Raw genomic sequence first — 27,122 nt, 5'->3', positions numbered from 1 at the left:
ATATCACTGCTTTAGTTTACATTTCCCACAGCACGGCTCACTAGGTCTATAATGTATTTTTCACTCTCTGGTGTTTGCTCAAAGACTCTCAAACACAATATAAATTCCTCTGTTAAACCACACAATTATTTTTACTAATCCATTGAGAATGGCAAAGCTGAAGTGTTTGAACTGAGGCAGACTGGTACAATAATCTAACAGTTCATTCAAGCAGGTGCAGCAAGTATTATGCAAATTTCAACTAACTTCTTTTTTTATGCATGAGCACTTCACATTAATATTCCTCAGGCATAAAATTCATTCCTTTGACAGTCACCACTAACTTGCTATAGTCAGTTATCACCAGGGTGGTATCAACCTGTACATGCTACAAATGGAACATGTTTTCCTAACTACCTTAGTTTAAAGGACAGTAGCTGTACAAGACAACCCAGGTTTAATGCACAGAAGTAATCAAAAGTAGCAGTGTGGTGTCCCACAGCCACCACCAGCAGAGATTCTTGGAGAGTTGGACCTGCATTTGAAAGATGTGTATTGAAAATTTTCTTCTGAGATAAGCTCAAATGGCCTTCCAAAAAAACTCCAAGGAGAACTCATAGAGTATGAAGATCATAATTAAATTTTGTGAGGGAAAGTGTACTTCCTGTTTGCAGTTCATTCTTATTTCATTGAAAATAAACATTAGAAAGTTTTGCCAGAGTAAAACCCTGCTAATTACAGAAGCTAGGAGGCCTTCATTTACATCTATAAGACCTATTTTTTATAAAAGGTCCCAGCACATACAATGCAATCAGTCTTCACAGGCTCATAAAGCTGAGGAAGGAGGATCTGAGAAGATGGCTTTCCCCACTGCTTAAGGTTGTGGGGAGAAAAAAACCTCCCACTCATCAAACTTCATAGAATCAACCACTATGGAGAAGTTCACAGAGCATCTTCCCTTAAATCTTGGTCACACAAATTGTGAAAATAGCATCATCCCTCGCTAGAATATACTTCATATATACCTAGCTACTGAGCATCACTGGTCTGAGTAGACCAATAAAACCTGCCACACTTGTGTTTTATCTACCTACCACATACACTTCATAACAAGGCTCCTGTTAAGTTGCTTTTTGCTGAGTTACAAATACACTTCAGAATTCAGCTCTAGCTGCCAAGGAGAATACGGTGCTGTATAGAGGCATGAGTGCACCAACAGGTCTTAACATCCTGAATCTGATGATTTGGGGCCTTCTCCTACATGCCCTGCCCAAGGGACAGGGAGTCCTTAGCATTCAACCCTTACTGAAGCTACATTTCAGTCACACCAGCCTCCATCCCTTGTCTCTTGCCCTGCCTCCTGGATGAGCCTTGGATTTACACTGCAGGTAGCTTGTCTCCTGAGCCAAACTCTTGCACATATGTTGTAGGCTTGTCTCTAGTCCTGTCTTTGACACCATTTCCAGATATTCCCATCTGAGATCCCTGGGTAGGCCTTGGATCTGTTTCAGACCCCTCTGTACCCTGTTCCCATCACTGGAGGTCATCTTCCACTTCTGGCTCACCTTCTCTTAGGAAACAGCAAGCCTCACTGCTCCCTGACAGGAAGACAGACACTGAATAGTCCTGAGACAGATCTCTTGTCCTCACAAATTGTTCTTTCTAGCCTGTCTGAAGTAGAAGACTCCAGCAGGAAGCCTAAAACTCAATACTGAACTAACATCTCTACCCCACTGTTGTACTATAACCAACCTTCCCACCATCATAGACATCACATACCATTACTCCAAACATGAGACCATTCATCCACAGTAGAGGCTTTTCTCATCCAAGAGATACCCAACAAAGTGGTGGACAGAACCTTTTACTGATCTGCACTGGACTGAACATCACCAGTAGAGTCATGCCACTGTCTGGGTTAGCAAAAAGCCTTATAATGCTCACCAAGTCCAACAATTCTAAATTGCCAACTTACACTCCAGAGACAACAAACAAGTAGGACAACAGCATCTGCTGCACTCAGTACTTCCTGAAGCAGCCCCCATTGCCCTAGACTCCAATACAGCTCCTACAGACCAGGCTACTGTCACAACATATGCTTTTTAATTCTCTAGTTATGCATTTGACACTTCTTGAAGCATATAAATTAAATCCAAACTCAGAAATATGTTCTTTAAAAGGTGACTTGGAAGAAGAATCAGAGAAAATTTTCTGTGCTGAGTAGCATGTAATATGAAAGTATATTTGCAAACAAATATCAAAGTGTTTATTGTTAAGACATTTTGAACAATTTTTAATTTACTAAACTGTAGTTTTTATTTCAGCAGTGAATGTAATGAACTGTATTAAACTCAACAGTAGCAAGAGCAGAGGTTTATTAGCTAGTTTACAAAATCTCACAAAACAGGTCAATAGAGAGTAAAGATTGTCAGCTGAAACTGTGACTTACAGCAGTACATCACTATAAAAAATAAATGGTTTCATATTTCTGTGCTGCATTTGAGATAAAAATATAATCCAAAAGTAGAAAATTCTTTCCTGCCTTGCACCATGGGTAGATCTGTGTTAAACAGGCATAACACATTCCCATTCTGCCGAGATAGCATTTTACGTGTACTGAGTTTGGGTGTAAATGACCTTAAAGGTTAGGCAGAAATCAGGTCTTGTGTCATAGGAATACAGGCCATATATATATGGTCTTTATTAAATTAATAAAATAAATATTCCTTCTGGCAGTAGGAACTAGTTCTATCCTATATGGGTAAATGAGTGAACAGCAGAGAAGAATCACCCCCCAGGTTTTCACTGAAATCTTCTCCATCCCAGTCTTCCCCAAGGAGAGAAGGATCACACTCCAATCCAAAGAACAGAATGTCTTTGAAAGTTGTAAATACTTCTTCAGCTGTACAGTCACTGTGCTTTATTAGACACACAGTCTCCAGATATGCAAATCCTTGTGTGGGTTTAATTCAGCTCTGTCATCCCAGCATATCTGAAGGGGCTGCTTGGTGCCCAGATCAGGGCCTGAAAGGATTATCACAACACTTCTCCTGGAGTCATTATATATTGCCACAGTCCTAGGCAAGCCTCCCTTAATATCCCTTGACAGTTCATCATATTCTGACAGCAAAACTCCTCTCTATCAACTTGCAGGCATTTTGTCCCCATCATACAGCCCAGACTAGAAGTTTCCATGATTGAAATACAAGTGGTTTAGCATTTCATGTTACTTAGGTTTGATTTTATTGCTTAAGATTCTATTTTTAAATTTTTTGTAATGCAGCATGGCATTGGTATGACGATTAAGTTGAGATATTTTGATGGTGCTTTTTGCTCTTTGCTTTGTCTAAAATGAATGAACATTATTTCAATTAAAATTACATTATAGAAAAATAAAGCAGAGTAAACAAGCATGGTTCATGCAAACCACCATGCTTCTTGTGGTCAAAATATGCAACATTGGCAGCAGCTAAGGTGCATCTCAGAAATCTCCTCTTTGGACAGTAGCATTCCAGGAAAAAATGGATTGGTTTAGAGTACTACATTTATAAGTTATATATGTTCTATCAGAATCCACTGTCATTTTTCACATCTCATTAAACAAGCAGATTTGGCTCTTGTCTGAACTTACATGACAATTGCCTCTAAGAATAGGCAAGTTTGGGAAAGTTATTAGAGAACCAACATCACACAGCATGTGAATAAGAAAGACTACTGAACATGCTTCCAGTGTTGCAACAGATTTCCCCATATATTCTGTGTATTTTATGACATACCAAGTAGTTCAACCAATTTGTCTTTCTGGACAACTGACAAATATCCAGCCTTTGCTGGTTTTGCCTTTATACATAATTTATTTTGCAATTAAAGGAATGAAACAGACAGTACTAAAACCTCCTCCTCCCTACATCTGACTTGAGAAATACCTACATTCAAAAAGCCCCAAATTCCATTATCCCATTATTTTATACCAGCACCTGAGCTTCATTGCAGGTGAGAGACAGCCAGTCTCTAGTCTATCACATCTCCCATTAATTCATGTTGGAACCAAAAAGACCATTCAAAAACAATTGGAGAAACAGCTGTAACCATGTTAAAGAAGTTTGTTTTGTCTGACCAATTCCAGCTACCTCATAAGCCTTTGCTTCCTATACCTGGTGTCACTTGTTTTTATTGAATTTTAACCAACTTTATTTTAACATATTCTTAAACATTTAAGGAGATAGGATGCTCTCTGTAGTCACTTCTGTATTGGATTACACACTTCAGATCCATAGGCTCTATCACACTGAATATTCACATATTCAAATATCACATATTCAAAATGGACTGGCCACCACCAAAAAAGCACCTTTCCCATCTTCTAGAAATTGTGATATGACTTCCTGCACACAAGAGTGTAGCAGAAATGCAATATTGTTAAGTAATTCCAGCATTCACTGAAATAACTCACAATTTGCATTTTTCCTGACTAATATCAGCACTTTTTCCTACATTCAGAGCTGTTAAGCTTCCTCAGGGAAACTGAACAGTTCAGTGCCTGTGTTTTTCAGGATTTTATAGCTTAAATTCTTCTGTCAGAGCCTGGCTTTTAGCAAGCAAAGGATGCAATGGCAGAAGGATTTGCAAAAATAACTCCTGTTTCTTTTTTTAGCTTAGTGCTGTGTGTACTGCCTCTGAGACAAGAGCTGGTGAAAATCTTTTTGGGGGAGAGAGTGAGATACACTTAAGAAATATGGTAATGATTTTTAAAAATGCAAAAGTTTTATTTCATAGCTACGGGTTTTCAGTATTTATTTAGTAGCTCATCCAATAATTCTAGCCCTGAACAACAGCTCCACTCAGAAGAAAACCCACAAAAGCATTCAGAAAACCAGTAAGTGCAATGTTTTGTGCATGTGCTTGTCAAGGACTGATATCCTGTGTTATCCAGTGTTTGTTTAACAGAATCTTAACACTGATTTAATGAGCTGTTTGTTGGGCAGGAATTTTCTAAGAGGAAATACCACAATCAAAGACAGAGTTTGAAAAGAAAAACTGTTGAATGGTAACACAAAAAGATTCAATTGTATCTTCAGAAACACATTTACACATGCTTGTTCACTTCCACTTACCCATGAAACAATGCACAGCCAACTCATGTAAGCACTGAGTAATTACAGAATTACTCAGTGACATTGTGCAAGAGCCTAAATAGACACTTGATTTACCTAAGTGCATGCTCCTCCCAGCCTCTCTGCATATTAGCGCAAGCTTTGGGGAAGAGCTTTAATGTACACTGAAAATGTACAGCTGATGTCAAATTTGCCACTCCAGCTTTTTCAGTTTGTCTTTGAAATTAACAAAACTTCTGCTTGTACTACTTGTGCTTTAGAAACAGTATACTCATGCACAGCAACTGCAGTCCTGCTTTTCACATCTTTACATGAGAATTTTTTATCACAATGACTCTTTCTCTAAAGCACCAGGCAGGTTTTTTCAGAACAGCTTAGACAGTGGTACAGGAAGCAACCAGGTGCACAGCACAGAGCAAATCATATATTAACTTCAGCAGAAGCTACTACCTATCCCCGTTACTTACAGGAGGATAGGTAGAAAGATAAAACACATCCATAATGCCTTAAATATAGTGGCTCCTCTATCTTCATTTATGGGAATTTATTTTCATTTCCTGGATCCTACTGTGAATGCTTCACTGCACAACAGCTACAGTTTAAGTATTTCTTAAACACAGTTTTTGCTCAATGTGGGGACACTTGGTTTATTCCCTGGCACTGAGCACCTGCATTAGTTTCCCTGCATGTATCCCTACATCCACAGTTTGGGATCTAAGAGCAATTGGAAAACAATTTACAGACCTTTAACAGCACTTGTTGTTAGTGTCTCTTTTCGGCACATTCATATTTGAGAAGTGGACTGCCAGGAGAGCATACCCTGGCAGAGGGAAGAAAGCCTCCTAGAGCACCTAGGAAGGCACTGAGCAAGCTAGGATAGATTCAAGCATAGCTGAATTTCTACTTGCAGTCACTCTTTTCTCCCCTCCCCATGTACTACAGCATTTCAGGATCTGACCTTCAATGAACAGAAATACTGGGGAACAACTTCACTAAGACAGTGATACACACATAGCAACCACAGTTGATATAAGCCTATATGCTTCTATTGAAAAAAAGATGATAATGAAACAGGCCTGAGCTTGTCCATAGACATGGTAAACACTTACCAAATACATCCTGTCCTATTAGAAACCAAATTCTGTTCAGAATACAAGCCCTTGAGAGTGACCACTTGCTCTCTCTGGTGGTACTATGGATCTTGCACAACTACATTCATGCTGCCCTTTGGTCATATTTGCCCTTCAATCTTAGTCACTCCTTAGTTTTGAGAATGAATCTACTTGTCTCCCTGCATAGTCTCAGAGGATGCTGGTTTCCCACTGGACAGTGTGGGGCAGACCAAAACTGGATGCACAGAGAATCATATTGATGTGGAAACAGCCATAAGTTCTCCTCCAAAATAATTCAGCAGAAAGAATAGAAATTTCTGAATATATTGGCCTTATGAATAAAGCAGGAAAGCATTTTCAATTAGAAAAAAAAATGCTTTTTATTCTGGGCATAACAGTCAGTTTAAACATTCACAGCTGTTTAAATGCACCTAATAATTTCCCTAGAAATACTGCACACTACATTGATATATACATGAAGGCATTTACATGTGTAGAAAAGCAAATTCCTTTGAGAAGTCACTCTCCATTGCAGCATAAATACTGTACCACTGAGGTGGAAGTTGTTAGGGTTTCTTACCAGTAGGTCAGTCAGCAATTCCATCCGTCTTTTTGACAATTTGTTCACAGCTTCCCAATTCCCTTGCGGTTTCTTGTCCAGTGAAACCCCTTGGAATGCACCGTGATTGCAGGTTACCTTTTTTTTCTGTAATGTGCAAAGGCAAGCCACAGAGCAGAGGGTTTTTTTCCACAAGGCCAAATGCACATTCCTTCACAGTTTCTTCCTATAACAGCTGATAAATTCCTGATTCAAGATTCAGAGCAGCTACAGCCAAGTCCCTTAGCTGTGACTCCCTTTTAAGAGGGGTTAAACTGCCTCACATCCCATTGGTTTCAATGGGAGATGGAGAGGCCTGGCTCCTTCATGTTACATGGTCCATGTATGGTTTGTATACTGGAGGCAGTTTCATGTACAAGGTACACTGACAGCGCTATCCAGTCTTTTTATTTTTAGTGCTTAAATCAAAGAATTCAGAAATGAGGAAAACAGTTTTACTCCATCATCCCTTTCTGTACCCTGTCAGATCCTCCCATTCCTTGTTAGCAAAAAGAGGTGTGTAATGCCAAGACAAGAGGTGGAGAGATCCAGGTGTTAAAATTATTCTCTTTACATTGATATGCTGAATTCATAATCCTAAATCTTTATCCAAATAAAACTTCCAAAAATGAAATGACCAGTAAGTGAAATCCTAATGAGTATGAGTGGGCCAAGGTTTCACCCCTGGAGCTCTTGAATATTCCACTCTCAAAGAGGAAAGGAGGTGAATGCATTTTAAGGTTATTTTAAAATAATGCCACTTAGAATAGATCACTGTTCAAAATGTTTGCTAAATAATAGCGTGTATTGCTTTAAGCAAACCTCCTTTTTTGCTTTAAAAAATATTTTTAATGCTTCAACAGTGTATTACTAAATAAACTGACAAAACATCTCAGAACTAACATAAACGTGCAATTTTAATGCCTTCTAATCACACAAATCAGCACAAGATTTTTGTACTTGTACATGACCTTCTTCAAATTATCCCTCCATTTTGGCTGAATGAGAATGAGCATGGGCTATTTCATAAAAAACACTAAGTGTGTGAAATGAGGGGCCCTCATCGTTTCTGCCAGACTCCTCTTGACAGAATGATGATAGAAGCATCACATCCCTGGGAGAGTAAATGCAAACTGACAGGAGATGAGCCTTTAGATGTTGAATATAATCTTGAATTGTGCTTGAAGTGTCTTATTATCTTGTCTTTTGATGTCTGAAGGGGTGGCTCATTGTTAGAAAAAGGAAAGCCCTTGCACATCTTTGCCATCTTTAAAAATTGTTTGGCCTTTAACAACTGCTTTTCCAACTAATGTCCATTTCTCCTGACAATAAATATGGCAGGTCGTCAGCAAGTGACAAACAATTTACTTTACATGCCAAGCTTTTATGTCTTTTGAGAGCTCATGTGGAAGCATATTTTAAAAAGCCAGGAAATTAGCACCATTACAAATGTTAAAATGGCTGCATGTGTGTAGCTTGCTGCGTGGTTATTCATTACTGCTACGTTTCTGTTTTAAAGTCCTGTCTTTTCTGTAATCAGAGTGCTGTTAAAGTTCTTTATTTATCATTGACTAAAAATAGTCAATGAAAAATAAAGAGCAAGAGGCAATTTTCTTCTGCGCTAAAAAAAAACCTATCATAGAGAAAGTACAGAGGTAATGCATAAAATCATATTTATTAATCATAACAAATCAATATTAGTAGCTGTATGGCACAGTTTACCTGTATTGCAGACCCTCACAATCACATCACTGTTTTTCCACCTTCAAGCAGCTTGACTTTTTTCTTTCTTTTTTTTTCCAACTTAAAAGTTTAATGACGAATCAGATCAATATGATTCCTTAGCAACTAAATCACAGGCACACTAGTTTTTCCTGTCACAGCACCAGTTTTGCGAAAGCAGTCAAGTTCTTTTTTCAGGCCTCCGTCACTCTGAGAATCCATAAGAATTCTCAAATGGATCATAAACTGTTACAGGATTCAGGTTATTGTATCATTATAAAAACGTATTGATATAGTAGAGATGACAAGACATGCAGCTCTTGTGCTAGTCTATTACAACCATCTGAATACCATAAGAAATATCAGATATAAACAAAATAAAACAGTCAGCAGTATTCTGTCTTTTAGGGAACCCTTTTTTTTTTTTTTTTTTTTTTTAACTGTTTTAAGCTGGTTTGAAATACAGCAGTTACACGAACCCACAGAAAAGAAAACACAAAATCAGAATGTTTTATTAAAAATAAATGACCAAAAACCTGACCAGAACCTAGAGATTTTTTTTTTTCTTTTTGCAGGAAAGGGCTTGATTTTGCCTCTTATGATGAATGTTTCACGCCTGAGTTTTCAGACAGAGCATAAAGCAAAACTCTCCTTCATCTCCCTTCCAGTAGAGCCCCAGACAGGCCCACTGCCACTCCTGGGAGAATGCCCCTGTATTCTAGCACACCAGCCTTTATACCAGTCAGGATCTGCTGACACATGGAAGCCTGAAATTTGTGAAAGTCAAAATACACCAGCATCATTTTACACAAATGAGGCAATGGCAATGTGAGAAAAGCATAACCCCCAAACTCAATCCCTTTGAGGTCCATGGTCACAAGCCTGAGTCCCACAAATCCAAAGTTGCTCACTGACTAGCACATCTCATCTGAGTATACCTTTGCATCATCTGGTCCCTCTTTTATTCATTGCTTCATAAAAGCAAAGAGGTGTGGGGGCTGGGGAGAGCAGGAGCAAGCTGGACCAGCTGATTGAAAGATTTTTTTTTCTTGTCAGCAACTGTTATGAGAAGGTTCACTGTGCTATATCCACACAGTTAAAATGAGAAGACTCTGAAAACAATGCATCAAATCCCAGCAACAGAGCCACAGAAGAATTTCCCCTCACACTCTTCCTCTTTTCAGGAAGAAAAAACCACATCAACTCAAACAACTTATGCACATGCTTTTCTTTCTGGATATTATCACTAAGTTTACTGCACTTATGACAGTAAAGTATATTCAATTAGTAACAAAAATATTTTTTAAGTATTTTCATTTCCTGTTTTCTTTCAGCTGTAAATTCCAATTTTTCTTCATAAAGATCTGTGACTTGCAGTCCAAATATTTATGACTGCAGGCAAGGAGGTATAAGAAAGGAGGAGAAATATAAAGCCTTTACCTTTACAATCACAGTTGAACTCATATATATCTACCTAATTTCCTTCCCCTCCCTTTAATCTCTGCTGATTTCTCTGGTTGGTTTTGTTTTAGTAATAATTACCATTTATGTTCCTTATTATTTTTTAAATTACGATAATCCACTCTACTTAAAAACTTTTCCACCTTAATGGAAGCTTTACTTACATTCCAAAACTGACCTCCCCGTGGCAGCAGAGGTGAAGTCACAGAACCTTAGCAATACTCATGGAATATACCTGCACAGCAAAGCAGAAACCTAAAGTAACCCCAGGACTGGTTCCATAATTCATCATTTGTTAAATATGAATGCAGCATAATTATAGTGGTTGCTCCTTCCTGTCAGTATGTTTCCTTGGCTAATTTTAGCTCCACAACATAAGAAACCACTGTAGAGTAGTGACTAAGACAAGTGGAGGCCCCAAACTGGCTTGCAAGTACTGGTAGGGTGAATATCCTCTTGAAATCGATGGTCTTCTTGTGTATGTAATGGACAGTCACCTGAGACCAGCCAGAATCTGGCCTCATGCTTATTCAAATCACTGAGGAAACATAACATCTCTACACCACGTGAAAAAATCCTAAATGTATGCAAAAGAAAATACAAAAACTACCCCATATAGTATTTGCTCAAGAGATTAGACTGAATTCAAATTATTTTTCTTCCTCTCCAGTTAATACTGTGCTATCTCAAGAAATAATTACACATACTTAATAGTACAATATATTAAAGTATGCCTTAAGGTATATTAACGGAAAAGCAATTCTGGCTTCTTGATTAAACACAGGTTTTTGATCATCGTCTTCAAGGAGCAAACTCCCCCAAACATTACGCTTCAAACAAATCACAGAAGCCTAAATACCTTGACGGACGGAAGCAAAATTCATGAGCCCATGACACAGCTGTATGTGTTTCCAGCTGTGTGCACACACCAAGGAGCAGAAGAAATGGGAACAGCTCCAAGCCTGGCTGTAAGGAAGGAGAAGGGAAGACAGGAAAGATGGCACTTTTGTTTTTACTGATATTCTACTTTACAAACTTTGGTTTTGTGGTGAGAGTAACAGGCTAGGCTGTGTGTCCAGTGTGCTCTGGGAGAGGACTTCCTTTATAGTCTTCTGGAAGGCAACTGACTGCTAGTAATTCTTTATTCAACAACTTAAAACCAAGATTTTAAAGTGTGGGACTTTGTCAGATAGGAGACTGAGCTAGAAAATGAAAATGGTTTAATAGAATCTTTAATGGCCACCAAACCATATGACCACCATCTGAACTGAAAATCACAAAGATGTTCCTAAAAGCCAGTATTATAAAAGTTAGTGTCACTGGCATTCTGTAAAGTCCATGCTAGTTTTGAAAGAAGGAATCTAATGATAGACTGCTGTAGAAAATGCTGTTCTTAATGCAAAAAAGTCTTTATTACTTACTTGTGTAACATTCAAATCTTCAGTGTAACATGAAATTGGTTTAGGACTCTTGAGTTTTTTTATTGTTTTAAAATAATGGATGTCATATTTCAGTCACACTGGCTGTTAATTTATATATATTACAAATATATGTATGTATTTAACTTTTGTAATCACTTTCAAGTAGTGTGATTACTCTGTTTTGTGAAACATAGCATTTCTTTAAGATGACTTCAAACTGTTCAGAAATTAAAATGATGGTTTACCTTTCTGAAAAAAAGAAAAAAGGACATCTGAGAAGAAAAACAAAACTCTCACTTTCCCAACAACCCTTCTTGTGTATTCTAAAATAAAAATAGAAATCCAAATTTCTTCTAGGCATAGACAAGCAGTAGTTTAGTGTTAAAAAACATGCTTTAGAGTGCAGGGGTGTGCATTGTCCATTGATTTGGTAGATATAGATATACCTGAAATCTAGAGAACAAACCCAGTTTTAGTCTCTCTGAAAATGGCAGATTCTACTTAGCCGAACAGAATGAGGTACTATTCTTCTCTAGATGACCTCTGCTTTCAAAGTAAAAGGGCTTCTGAGAGCATCAAAGCAGTATCACAACATAAAACAGGACATGTCACAATACAAATCTTCCTTTATTTCATACTGATATTGACTTTGATTTTTAGATGGTGGAAAAAGAGAAAAGTAAGACTTCATGTTAAAAAACATCAAGCCATTTACATGAAAAAATAATATTCCTGTTGAAACCTACAAATTACGACACAATTAATTTTATTCTGGTTTTGTCCCTGTTTAGCATTAATTTTCTCATTTCATCATTTGAATGTAGCTGCTACCTCTGACTTTGTACAAAATTATTTTGTAACTCGTAAAACAATGTTATTTTGTTAGTACTAATGGTAGTACTAGTGGTAGTCATGTAAAAAGTCAGAAAATAAACCATTAGTGGAAGAAACCTTAATATATTGAATATACAATTAAATCAAAGTATAAAAAGCTGATGTTCCCACCCTTTGACCATCTCTCCCTTTAAAAAGGGACCACAAATGATGGATCCAACAGAAGAAACCGTTTCACAAGGAAAAAGAATTAAAACAAAGAATAACCTACAAATGACAGAAGGAACAAAACCCAGGAAGACAACACAAGGAAAACCAAGTGCTACACAGGATATTAAAGAGCAAAATGATCCGCAGGAGAATGGAAACTGTTACTATGAGCTTCCTACAGCTACCTCTGCCTTTGGATATTTTTAAAAAATTTATTAATCTGACAGCAGGAAACTTTATACAGATTGCCCCCTGACAGGGTGCCAGTTTGGTGTAAGCACTTGCTGCCTCTTTGTTTAGCATAAGGAAATCAAGAGAGGTGTTAAGTGGTGCCATGTGTACATTTGGACAAATCTAACTTTGTCTCCATCTGCCTCACCTGCACATTCCCACGAAGAACTTGATTAATCACGTGAAGTCCAATAGAAACATACAATTCTCCTTCCATTTTACATTTGCTTCCTTTTCAAATGTGCAAGTGTCTGATCTATTATTAATCTACTGGCAAGGATCTCAATCAAAGAATCTAACAGTTCTTTCACAAATTACCTGTTTACTCTGTAGTAGCCAGCAAGTCCCCTTTGAAACAGCCAGCCATTTATGTTGCTTTTAAACAAGTTTGTTGCTATTTTTATAACTTCTAAGACAGAGAGAAGAAAGATTAATTAAAAATGAACCATTTGTCGTTCAGTCATACCAATTACATACTAGGATTTAATTTTTTTTTCCTTCCCTCTCTAATGTTAGTTGTTCTGTGTATAAATACAGAAAGTCAGACTTCAAGCCACATTTAAGAAATACATAGCATACACTTAAAAAAACCCCAACACTATTAACTTAGACTCAAGCCACCTTTTGCTTTTTCTTTGCTTTTTTTTTAAATAGGCTGTCTTTGTCACAATTCAGGGACAGCTACAAGAGTCCTTTTTATTTCCATACAAGCAGGAGCATTTATTAGTGGGGCTGCAACACCTGTCCTTCATCAGCCCAATACTGCTTTCATCAAAGGTTAAGGGACTAAAACTCTGGTCTCCTCAGAGTTGGAATATATGTGCTAGCACCAATACCACCACTGCCTGAGCTACCTGAAGTACCTTCAGGTATGGATCTTCCATATTACCATTGCATCATGCTTTGTGTTTAAATAGTCATAACATCTGTTTAGGTTTTAATGGACATTTAGTCCCCATTCACAAGTGCAAGCCCCACTGACAGAGTAAGAACTCTGCCAAGAAATCAGACAACGGCATTACTCAGAGTAATTCAAGTCCCTAACTGTTTGCAAATGCCTATTTAAAAATGCTCGTGTCAAATATATCCTTCAGAAGTAACAATCAATCACATAGCCAGATCTCTGGGTTCTTTAAGAGCTTACTCATTATTTAAGCAAGACATCACTACATTTTAGAAAATGGATTTACAAGCCTGTATGATGACTCAGTCCTGTAAACATGCCACCCATTAATATTTCTCATACAGTCTTTGCAATTAAATAGGGTTCCTAATCCACAGATTATTTGCTTTAAGGAAAGTATCACACATTCAAGCACTAGCAGGATCAGTCCTATGCCATGGATAACTGATAGCATCTAAGAACAAAGCATTCACAACCTGGAAATTACTGAATAAAATTATGTGAAGAGACAAGAATCTTTATAAGCAGGTCAAACATATTTCAAATGTTATGTCTGCACCATCTAAAAGAAGGCTCTGATTTTAATACAGAGACTGTTTGGGCCATGAACCTCCCCATCAGAATAGAAATATTCACTAGAGCTTCAAAATGCATCAAGAGCAACAAATACACATTGCTTTCTTCCATTGAAATTACCAAACCTTAGCAAAGTGTTCCTGACGGGCAGAGATCTTATAGGCCTTTAAAATTTGAGGATATAACCAAACCACTGAGAATCATCCTTAAATACACTGATGAAAGGAAAGCTCATAGTCTGAAGGCCCCCACAGGCTAGATATACTGTTAAGGATGATAATGTGAGCTTCCTCACAGCAACCTGGCAATGACCTCTGCTCTGACCTGCAGAGACCACTGTCTCAAGAGGTAAAAGACAATTTAGTCCTTTATCCTTTGTAACTGAAATTATTCCAGTGCCATAAATTCTAATCAAGGCAACTCCAATTAAAAAAAAAAAAAAATATATATATATATATATATAACATATGTTTCTTTAAAGAGTAATACAAGGGATCTACGAGCAAAACATAATCAACTAGAAACAACTTCTACCTTATTTCTCTGCAGCATTTATATGTATGGTTATATATAAATATGCACACAGTTCTGAAACACAGGTAACAACATGGGAAAGGAAAATAAAATTCCAAAGCCAATGCAGAGGTTTGAAAATAAAATCTTGTTTATTTAAATGTGTCCAGATTCATTTAGCTCCCATATCTCCACTCCATGTTTCAAGCATACACAGCATTATGAAAAGATCAAAAGCCCACTAATGAACCAAAGAAAATCACAGTCATCAGATCCAGCACAAGAAACTTAAGATTTAATTCCACTGGAACAAAACCTTGCCAGCAAAAAAAAAAAAAAAAAGGTTAGCAATCAATTTTTTTTCTGTCCTGCAATAATTAAATAGGAAACACTTGTGCTCCACAATTATAGGCTTGGTATTGCCCTCGCTATGTACTTACAGCTTTATTTATTTTTTGGTTTGCAGAACTAAAGACTGAATCTCAAATAATAACCTTTTTTTATACAGTAAAATTACCTTAATATGAAAGTGCATGCACTCCCAGCTTTTTTTTACCATCATCTAATTATGTCACAAATTGCCTTCAATTAAGCATTAATTAAGGACTGGATCTAACTCCAGGAAAACCAGCCTAAGTCCACAGGGGGTTTTGATGCTTGGATCAGTCACTTCGTTCTTGGGATTTTTACTGTACTGAGAATTTTATATATGAAATACCCCTGGTGTCTGTACCAACTTTTGAATCTCACCAGTTTATTACACAGCTAAACATCAAGGGTTCTTCTTTTCTTCTAAGATTTTTTTCAGAGCAACACTTCATAACTTATACTAGAATTGTTTGAAAATATAGTAAAAAATGACAGCTAGGATTAGTTAAGTTAGGATCAAATCCCAATGTGTTTATTCAAGTGAAACTGCTACTTAACATTAACAAAAGCTTTCTCTAGTAAGAGTGGTGGCATTTAGCCTGAGCTACTATTTTGAAGCATATTGCAGAGTAAGACAAGTTGATCTGAAAATGACACTGCCAGAAAAGTCAAGAGCTATACTCAGTTTCTATGTTACTTAATTACATTCTGTGGTTAAAGCAGGAGATACTACTTCACAAATATTTTTAAAAGTAAATAACTCACCACAAGATCTCTTACAAAGCAACTTCACCTCGTACTGTACAGCAAAACTGAGATTTCTGTATCCAAAACACTGCAGCTGTGCCAGCCCACATTTCAAAACTGTATTTTTGAGGTAATGAGTTTCAGGGTCATTAGTAACAGAGTCCTTTACCAACATTTTGCACCTAATTTTTGACCACTTTTTCTACTCTTTTCTGGTTCCATATGACTTCAGTATCAAAAGTCTTTTGCATGCAGGTATGCAAATTCAAAAAAGTCCACTGGTATAAAAGCACAAGTAGAGGATTACAGACTCCTGGACTATGGGACAGCATTTTCTATCAAAAAGAAACAAATTTTAAAAATTAAAAAAAAAAAAAAAACAAAATCACCACCACCAGGAGAAAACAAGCCAGCAAACAACAATAAGGCACAACCCCTCTAATCACAGCTGCTCCTGTCATTACTCACAGGGAACAGCTGCACCACAGTGACAAAGTGCATCTTCCCAGACACCTGTACACCAGTTTCAGATGGAAGCTATTTCAGATTGTCAGGAACTTATCCCTACTTAATGCTGGTATTTCTGAGACTCAAAATGCTGCAGCATTCATCTGTTTTGTCACCGATAGCAAAGCACCCATACAAGAAACAAAAGTTTAGTGCATCTCTTAAAAAATAAGCACCATTAATTGTGCTCCTGCCCTTTCCTCACTGGCAGCAGGGACTGTTACTGAAGAGGTACCATTTTGACATGTAACAAAAAACAAATACCCACTGTTTCTATGGCATGCAGTGAAATACCAAAACAAGGAAATTTGAGAATAAGGAGGTGGATTTTAGGAAAAGGTACAGGTGAGCAAGGCAGGCCTTTGCAGAAATAAACTCATCCATCAAAAGAAGCTAAGCAGAAAGTGTCCGGTAAAAGAAAAGAAGCTCTTCGCATCTCATCAGTCAACTCTATTCATCTATATGAAAGTAAGACTCATGAAGTATTGCTAACAACAAGACACACAAATGCTGGTCATTCATTCCACCTAAATCAGTACATGATTTTCACAAATCCTTAAAAAAATGAAAAGCAGCAGTGTAGAAAAACTTTGTTCTCTAGGGATCCGTCTCCTCTCAACTTTCTAAAATGCTCCTCCCTCACCTGCTTAACAGATTTGGGAAAATTTTCACACAGCATGTATTAAATGTATATTTTAAAAAGATATTTATTATCACTGATTACATGAAAGAAGGTTGAAGGAGAAAGTTGTCATTCTCTACGCCAACACCTGTCAATAAGTTCACAACAATTTAACTTCAGACACTGCAAAGAAAAGTACAAAGTATGCATTCCTAACATGCTATTCATAACATTAAACAAAGAGAAAAAACTATAGGGTGGTGGTGTTCAATAAGTTCACAACAATTTAACTTCAGACACTGCAAAGGAAAGTACAAAGTATGCATTCCTAACATGCTATTCATAACATTAAACAAAGAGTAAAAACTATAGGGTGGTGATGTTCAATATTTACGTATCAGAGCTTTAAACGCAACTACACTTAATAATTTTTAGTGTTTACTGAAAATCTACCTTAAGGGATGCATCTGTGACATAACATCTAATCATCTTTATTTTACATTTGGTCAGTTTGATCCTCAAACGTATCAAAATTGCCCCATTATAATTTACTTTTTTATTATCAAAGTTACTAAAATTAGTTGACAAGAGCTGTTGCTAATAGATCTGTAGCATGTGTCATAATTGTAACAAAACCTCAATAAATGGTACATAAGTTCATACTGAGGCAGTTGGACTATTTCACCTACTTTTGTTTACTTGGGAACATCTTTTCAGCAGTGTAAGGATCAGGCTAGCAAACATCTTATGCTGACCAATAGAAAAAGCACAGTATATGAATTTTTAGCTTTTTCACTAGTGCTTTTAGTGAGATAAATTATATTTTCAGCTCAGAAGGAGACAAGATATGGTTACACGTCATTTCTATATCACATACGACAACTCTAATGAAAGTGTCTGTGTATTTCACTACCACTGTAGAACATCCAAATGACAACGGCTCAAAAAATATCCTGCCTTTTATTAGAAGACTTGCCTGATCTAAAAACAAACAGACAGACATTTCACTATCCTCAAATAAAAGTTCATTTTTTGCTTTGTATATGCCTTGCTCTATTTAATAGATACACCCTAAACATTTGAGCAAATAAAACATATAAACACAGCAGAAGATATTTATCTTACGCTAGATAACTAATAGCCCTTTGAATTTTACACATTATAATTCTTTCCTGGATGAAATGGGCTAAAATAATTATTATATGCTTTTTGAACATTCAAACTGCTAATGGAAATTATGCTTTCCATGGAAACAAAGATTACTAAAAGGGTGCTTAAAAATGGATGTGATATTCAGTAACGGACATTACTGCAATACAGAAATTAAATTTTGGGGAGGTTTCATTATTATTTTTTCTGTATCTGTAGTGAAGTTATTTAGTAAAACATTCTGTGCTGTATCTTTCAGTAATGTGTAAGGAATATTATAATATAAAATTGCATGTGTTCTTTTGTTTTTAAAAAAATCTTGCAGCTCTTATTGTAGGTGGAATACTGAAATCTGACCACTGCTACAGATTTCCTTAGAGATTATAAAATCAAAAAGTTGAATCTTGGAAAATGGGCTCTCACCCTCTCTCCCTTAAAGCTGCATTCCCTTTGAACAAGACCTTTTTCCCTTTGACTTCTACCTACAGAATAATGAAAAATAGGTAAATGGTCCATTTTTATTACGGTTTGTCTCAGGTCACAAATAGAAATAATTAAAAGGGACTTCTTCAGGAGTGCAGTCCCTCTAAACCCAAAATGTCACAATGTACCATACAGTGCTGCTACAGCTCAGACACCTATCAACATCTATCACTCAAGCACGCGCCTCAACAGCTCTGCTCCCTTTTCTGATTAGAGATCAGAGTTGCTTGAGTTGGCTTACAGGGTGTCATCCATTTGAATGACAGATGTCTGTGTTGGAGTGCCACTCTCACTGCTTTTGTTTTGATTGTGAAATGTTACACATATCTGGCCCAATTTAGACTATTCCAAAATGAATAAAAATCCAAAAGGTAATTTCTCTTTCCACAGGCTTGACGAGAAATATTTCATTTCTAATTTAAATTCCAAAAACATTAGCTCCACGTGCAATACCCTTGCTAGGCTTTGTTTACTCAGTATGAAGCGTTTTCTGTAAGAATCTTGCAGTTCTCTTCAGCCAGATTTATTTTTACCATTAAAAAAATTATAACTTTTCAGTTTAATCAAGCCTCAAAAAAACCTGGTAGCATGTGCAACACACCAGCACCTACCACAATAATTGTTAAAGTACTCCAAGAAAATTATAAACACACAGACACACACATTATTTTATGTTAGAGTCCATGGTTCTGAAAAAACTATTACACATTTGCAACTTGCAGTAAATACGTTCTTTGTTAACAAAAGTTTTCAGCACTGATCCTGTCATTCTGGTAACCAGTTGCAATGAGAGCAGAGGACTGTGTGCCTGCATGCTCCAAGCTACTCTTCCCTACTTACAAGAAAATTGAGCGAACAAAAAAAAAAAAAAAAAAAAAAAAAAAAAAAAAAAAAAGAAAAAGGAAAAAAAAAAAGAAAAAAGAACAGGGGGAGATTGCTCTTCCGGACAACATGGTAGCAGTGAAATGAAATACCTAGACAGACTTACCGAAGAGCTTGCTGGGAGTGTCCTCGCTGTCATTTGATTCCACAGGCGCAAGCAAGGGCTCATTCAGCTCGTTGTCTGAAGTAGCTGCCTTGTCCTCACCTCTCAACTCTGCATTCATTTCACTCCGCAGTGACAGCAAGGGCTTACTGACTTGTCCAGCTATCATTGGATCCTAGGATGGGGGGAAAAAAGAGTGAGGGGGAAAAAAAGTGGCAGCTTTGGTGTGCGTATACTCTCTCTTCCACTCCCTCTCTCACACACACACACACATACACACACACACTCTCTCTCTCTCTCTTATCTCTGGCTGCTCCTGCTGTTATTGCTGGCTGCAGTCAAGTGAAGAGCTATTACAGATCCAATGAGTTTTCCATTACTCCCCACCCTATTAAAGCTCAACTAGCATGTGGAGAGATTCAGGATGCTTTGGACAAAAACTTCTATGAAAGCAACATAACCAACACAGCTTTAATTGTGGGATGTGCTTTTTTTGTGTGTATGTTTTTACACCTCACCCTGTCCTTAGCATAGTAAGAAAAGAAATTCCTATATGCTCTGATACCCCAGAAGAGGACCCCCCTGTGAGTGCTCCATAGTGATTTAAAGAGGCATCCTCAGCTGTACAACATTAACAAAATCAAATACACAGTTTCTAGCATTACAGCATTTCTATGAAAATACACAGCATCAAATAGCCATTTCGTTACATACTTTTAACAGAAATACTGTTTTCTTCTAATTGCTCCTGCCGTTGGGATACTATGCTCCAAAAGTCCATAAAGACACAAGCACACATTTTTCTTTCGAAAATAAAAAACACAGAAACCATTTTCTAAAAGATAAAATTAGGGAAGATACTTACACATACAGTTTGCAATTATTCTTGTGTTTGCAACATTATATCCCCCACAAAAGATTACACACATATATACACATCTAAATTTTTTCTTGATTATTAGAATCTGTTTTATCTTCTGCTCATTGAGGACGTTTGGGTGGCAGGCATTATTTCCAAGCACACTGGTTACTCCGTTTGCAAACTAATAAGCATAATATCATGACAGCACAGAAAGCAGAATTAAAAAAAAAAACCAAAAAAAAGAAAAAGTGACCTTGTTGCTCTCTCTAGCAGCTATTTATTGCAAAGTTCATGCCTAAATGGCTCTTATGCAGAGAACAGGTGACCAGCGAGCAAGTAGGTTGGCTAGCATGTTCCCTCTGTCCCGTCCTCACATTGGTCGATGTTTGCCTATGGGTTTTTTAATGTATTCATGTCTGAAAAGTGAATTTGATATGACACATGATAATCTATGAAAATGTTAATCAATACAAATAGTTTAAGCTGTCATCAAATGCACTTCTTTAGTCAATACTCATAGTGCCGAAAACAATGTCACTGTCACCAGGGCTTAATTTGCACAGCACTTAAATATTGGACTCTATGCATCAATGCACTCCTCTTCAAATACTGTAGGTAAACACATTTTCTCCCTATTTAAGGCTGAAGCACTCAGCACGCATTTAGTTGAGCCGAATCCTCCCTTTTGAATACCTTGATAGGTCCACTGGAGGGCAAAATTAATACTTAATTGAATCTCACAGTCATCAAAATAATCAATACTTTTTTATTATTTATTCTTTACAGTCTGTTGACTGTTTCAAACCTCTGAGGGAATGGTGGAAAGGATTCATGGCTTTGAAACACTGTCATTTAACAAGGTAATTTTCAGTGGGGCATTAGGGGTTGTGAAACATATAATAAAACAAAAATGGTGGCTTATAATAGGAAGAAAGAAAAGAATTATATTTCTGCCATCTAACAAAACAGGATAAATAAAAAAAGCAAGTGCAAGCAGGAGCGGGAGAAAGGAGGGGGAGAGGGAAAGAAAGACTGGCTTTTGAAGGGTTTTATCATATCAAGAGCAGAGCTGAGCTTTCATAACGCTGACATTTCTCATTCTGACAATCCTAAACAAGTGGAAAGGATGAGATCGCAGATATCATCTTTCATCACATTCCCCAGCTTAAGAACCAACATGACAGCTTCTCTCCCCTTTACACTGTTAATTACTAAATAAAATACTGCTCTCTGTCAGCATTAGATTATTGCAGATAGCAACCACAAACATTACTCCATTGTTTTGTTTTGCCTTTTTTTAAACTGGTGATACCTACCTTGAACTCTTCAGAAAATAAATTAGGCTTGTGTCTACATATTGTAAATATATGAAACATAATCAATTTAATCAATGTGGTCAATCCATGTTATTGTCAGGCTAAATTGTTGGCAATTTATTAACATTTCATTTACTGTATTTATTAGGCAGCAACAATCTGAACATTTCTTAGAGGTTTCTGGAGAGGAAACAGAAACCAACAGATTTCTTTTGCAGACACTGTGAAAAAACTCTGGCTTGTTTTGCCTCATACTCATATTGCTCTATGGACAGTCATTTACTGAGGCAAAAAATTTGTTTGCTTTCATATACTAAATAATGTATTTTAGCGGATTTTGCAGCTAAAGGTCATTGTGAACACAAACAGCATTGTTTCAGTCTGTGCTGCTTCTCTTAGTTTCAGCTATTCAAAACTAACCTCAAGATTTGTTACTAACATCCATAACAAATGTGAATGAGGACAAAATTTGACCCTTTTCATCAAAGTAGTTTGGGGAGGGAAGTAATCATGTCCACAGAGAAAAACTCCTGATCTGAGGACTAACAGCAATTTAATGGATTAATGGAATCTGTAGGATTCTAGATTAAGTCTAAGTTGCCACATTCTGAAGTTGAATATACGAAAGGTGGTAGGAAGAATAATGTGGGAAATGTGACAGCACTGGGAAAAATGTCAGCCCTTCGATGACAGTGAATTCACAGCAACTTCAACAGAGCCAGGATTTTATTTGTTATGTATATCAATAATTCGGCCTCATCTGGAGTACTTTGTTCATTTCTGGTGAGCCCATCTAAAAAAGATACATCAGAAAAAGGTACAGTAAGAATGATGAACTGATCGAAAGGACTGAGTGCTTATGGAAGAGTGTGACTAGGAATAAGCATGATCAAAGGATACAAGATAATAAACAGCAGAGAGAAAATGTAGATCAGAAACTATTCACCCTAACTCATCTGAGGAGAAAAGGTGTCTCCACTGAAATGGGAAAAAGTCATAAATCTAATAATAATAAATTATACTTTTCCAAACAGTAGGTGGTGGAAAACCTGTGGAACTCATTGCTGCAAGGTATCACTGAGACCTGAACCGCAGTAAACATCAACACAGTCACTCGCATGGCTGGGCATACTCTTAGCAGTGAATTTAAAACAGCTTTGCAAACACACAGGCAGGACTATAAAAAGTGAAATAACACAAATTGCTGCCCCCTCCCTCAGACAACATAAGAACCTGTAGTTAACCCCCAGGGTAGCTCTCTCTGTCAGGGGGTAAATGAACGACAACTTTCTCTGTAAGCAAACAGATTAGATACTGTCCAAATTTCTAGTCTACATGAAGACTAAATAAATCACTTAAACGATGGGTTAAGGAAAGGTTTGTTTCCTTGAAAAACATATAAAAAATTGTACATTTTTAAACTCCAGGTTATCTCCAGGCCTTCAATTGCTTTCTGTGCTTAAAAACATGTCTGTTCTGCAGTGAATTATGCATGATTAAAAACTACTGGTTTTGCAAAACACATAATAAATTGTAATTCCAGTGCACAGCAAGTGGCCTAGTCTACAAAATCCCTTGGTGATCAAAGGGGTGCTCCTATATTTCCTAATGGCCTCCCTAAAAAAAATTCGGGAGTAGTTGCTATGACAGCAGGCCCAGCAGCCTTCTCTTCTGCCCACTTACAAGTCCATCCCAGAAAGGACCCATGGCATTGGAGAGGATGCACTGAGGCAAAGAATTACATATGCATCTTTAGTAGGTAATACGGTCAGGATCTGTTCTTCTGCACTGGATGTCTGTGGGCTTGACACTCAGCATTTGCTTTCTGGAAGGTGCTATAGGTCAGATTACACTTAGCGCTGTAACACAGGCTCTCCTGTTCACTGACAGCCACACAAAAGTTTCAGCTTTTCATATGCAAAATTGAAAAGTCTAAGAATGCATAAAACCAGCAAGATGAACTTTGTCAAAAGGGTTTAAATGCTTTAAGTAAGAGGCAAGGGCATATAATGCTTCAGAATTTCAGACTTCTAGTTATGAGAGAACTAAGGAATCACAATCCCCTTATTCAAAATATAACGGTATATACCACACATGTAGTGACAAATTATACACACATCTCTTGCAGATACTCACATAACTTGTCATCTATTTCTTGTCCAACTAGCAGTAGTACTTCCAGACTTGCCTGTTTCCTATGAGATTTCCCTGACAGCTTTGTGCTGCAAGTGGTCCTCCCTGCTGTGTGTCTCCCTTAAGGGGTGGGTTATACCTCCTGTAATTCACTTACAGTATCTGCTACACCAATCTTCAGCTCTACAACTCCCTGATGGCTTAAACTGGCTGTTGGGCTTAATTCAATAGTAAAAGTCCTGTGGATTTGCAAATGCAAATTACAGTTGTGGTAACACACCCTCTTCTAAAAGCTAAAACCTTTACCTTTTTCTTAACTCTACGAAGTACAGGAGAACATTTATCAACGTGTTAAAAGCTTTGCCTTTGCACTTTAAGGGTAAAGGTGCAGTTTCTAAGCAAAACTATTTAGTAATCAAAGACAGCTTTTAAAAGAAACTGTGCAGGGTTTGTGTCAAACATGCCCTAGGCAGAAGTCTAAAAATGAATTACTTTCTTCTTTAATGTAGGACTTGGGTGATAATAGAGCTTTATAAAGGCTTCATGTACTGATTTAGCCACTGGTCTAAATTTTGTACTTACTGCACCATAAACATTGTTGCTCTGAATGTAATTACTTTCTAAATTCTAGTTCAAAGTAAGATTTTTTATTTTGCCCTTAGTTTGAAGTTAATTTGCACAGACCTTTTTCCCCCCTAACTTAGAAGTACTAGAAAACAATTTTCTGCTTTTCTTCAAAATATGAAATAAATCTTGCCCAAACCCCCACCCCCCCAATCATGATATTACACAGACTTCTGTTTGGGACATATACAATGAATTTGTTTGAGAGCAAACACAACAATTCTACTAGTAAACATAAAATATACACTACATAATGACTTATTATTCCCATGACTGCACTAAAAATTTATTTGAATTGTATCTTTTTGAATTTTTTAATCAAGATAGAGCATGATCACAAATTTGGATAAAGCTATTCTAAGATGTACCTTAGCTTAGTTTTTGTGTGAGGAATACATTAAAAAGACTCTACTGGAAAAGGATTGGATTTAATTTTTTGGTTAAATACTGGTGGAATTTAGGCTTACCTTCTCCCTTGGTCTTCTTCTTATGAAAAAGTTCTCTTCCTTCATCTTACTGCTTCTAGAGATATTCATATTTTTCCCATAAATAAAGATCTCTTACTGACAACCTTCTTTGATTCTTTCTTCTTTTAACATTGTTTTATCTGCTGTCACTAATGTGCTGATATTTCCATCCCAATCTATCCATAGACTGGTTTATGCAAACTACTTTGAATCAACCTTTTGTCCCCTGCTAGCCTCTGACCATTTCTACCTGCTGGCTGTTATTTCCCTGGAAAAGTTACAGAGAAAAATCTCATTTTCTTCACAGCCGCTTCTGCCACCACCTTTGGATGGATGTTTATACGCAAAACAAACAAGACTGCTGATACATGGTCATTGATCTCTCATCACTACTCTGACCTTGAACATCTATTTACATATTTATGTCTCTTACCTATATTACTCATATTCAACTTACTAAAATCTTCTGTATTACCTCTCCCTTACAGCAAAAAGCTGCTATATCAACAGCTCATCTCACTCAATATGAATATTATCACCCAAAACAGTCTCTGCTTTTCTCCAGCTAGAATTGTATTTATTCTCCTCATTAAATTCTCTGTAGCAGAAAAACAAAGTTCTTCTTTTCTCCCTTTTCTCAATACTAGTGTGGCTTTGAACATTTTATTTTTCCAGTGATACTTATTTTCACATGGAGTGTCCAGCATGCAGTTTAAAAAGAGTTTTATCATTTAAAATAATGTAGCTAATTAAGAAATCAGTGCTTAGTTATACTCATTTTATTAATAGTACTGAACTATAACAATTTAATTTCGAAAGTCAGAAAAACTATCACTTCCCATGGTGATTCCTTTCACAGAAATATTCTTCTCAAGTTAAGCAGTAATGATAGGATGTCTTCTTCATTTATTTACTCAATTTTAAGTTCTGAGGAAATTGAAATGGTTACTGCTTATTAGAATAATGTAGATCTGACCGAAAAAATAAAGTTTACAGAAATTACAGAGCTTTTAATTGTTCCTTTAGGAATCTTAAAATAGAATTAATTTTATTTCTTCTTAAACTATATTTTAAGTGACAATGTCCCTTGAATTGCTGTGCCTTGAGATTGAGGTACTACAATATGTTTTCAAGTCATACCAAAAAATCCCTCACTAAATTTATTCACTATTTTCCCTAATGATATCGTTGCACATATTTCTTACACCTATTAAGAGCAAGCTGAAAGGTTCACAAGAGAAGTTCAATTTGCTAATCAGGCTAGCTAGAGGCTGCAGGGAATAGGCACACAGAAGCTGCACAGTAGTAAATAGCTAGGTCACCATTTATTTTATAATCAGTTTGGGTTTATTGCTCTAAATGTACCCTGGCAGTCATGCTGCAATCTTCAAAAAAGAAAGAAAGGCAAAGAATGCTGGTTTCACCATAGAAAAAGTAAGGAAAAAAAATTCATTGTAGGAGACTTCTGCACCTCTAGTCCAGAAAAGCCATTTCTTAATCCTGCTGGCAAAGAAATATGTGCACTAATGAATCCATACTTTGTGTTTTTTCTGACACACATGACACTTAGGGATCACTAATGCCAGAGTACACACAGCACAGAAGCTTTACTCTAAATGTTGCTTTCAAGTCTTAGAGTTGACCTTAATGCTTCTGATACAATTATTAGTCTGATTTAAAGATCATATTGCTCTTCTTGTTCCAAGAACCCTTGTTTAGAGTTTTGTACCAGATCCAGGGTGAAGCTATTCAAAACTTTCCTTTATTAATTAGGTAACAAGAGCTTTAATTTTGGCCATGGTCTGATTATAATGATTCCCCATTTAAATGACATACTGCCTTACTGGAAAGGAGCTTGTCTCTCTGTGGACATGTAGCAAAAGTTTGTATGCATACACAGGTCAAGAGACACGAGAAGCTACTATTCTGAGAAGCTACCATGCTCCTCAAAACACGATAGACAATAGCACACAGCCACTAGTAGAAATAACAAGTCCTGAGAGTGGTGAGAGAAATCAGCCTTCTTCTAGTTAAAGATTCTGGGAGTCACACAAAACTTGACCCATTTTTGTGAAAGCAGACAGTCAGGCCCTAGAGACCAGGACAGGGAAAAGGCAAAACAGGCATTTTTGACTGGGACCAACATGGTGGGTAAGCCTTCAACAGACTTTCCCACACATTTC

The 27,122-nt window shown here is 36.9% G+C and overlaps 1 protein-coding gene across 4 annotated transcripts in view; it reads right to left on the bottom strand.

Annotated features, from left to right (window-relative positions):
• The window catches only part of POU6F2 (POU class 6 homeobox 2), a 331,556-nt gene that overhangs the window by 240,109 nt on the left and 64,325 nt on the right, over window positions 1–27,122 (bottom strand). For all 4 annotated transcript variants that reach the window (XM_019285349.2, XM_019285354.2, XM_019285352.2 and 1 more), the window contains exon 2: window positions 19,541–19,712. In XM_019285349.2, coding sequence (XP_019140894.2) covers window positions 19,541–19,712 — 172 coding nt within the window. The remainder of the gene's footprint in view (window positions 1–19,540; window positions 19,713–27,122) is intronic.

This window comes from Corvus cornix, chromosome 2 (assembly GCF_000738735.6).
Source record: "Corvus cornix cornix isolate S_Up_H32 chromosome 2, ASM73873v5, whole genome shotgun sequence".
Taxonomy (NCBI): Eukaryota; Metazoa; Chordata; class Aves; order Passeriformes; family Corvidae; genus Corvus; species Corvus cornix.
The sequence above is the reverse complement of the archived record's forward strand: the minus strand, read 5'-3'. Positions and strand labels throughout refer to the sequence as shown.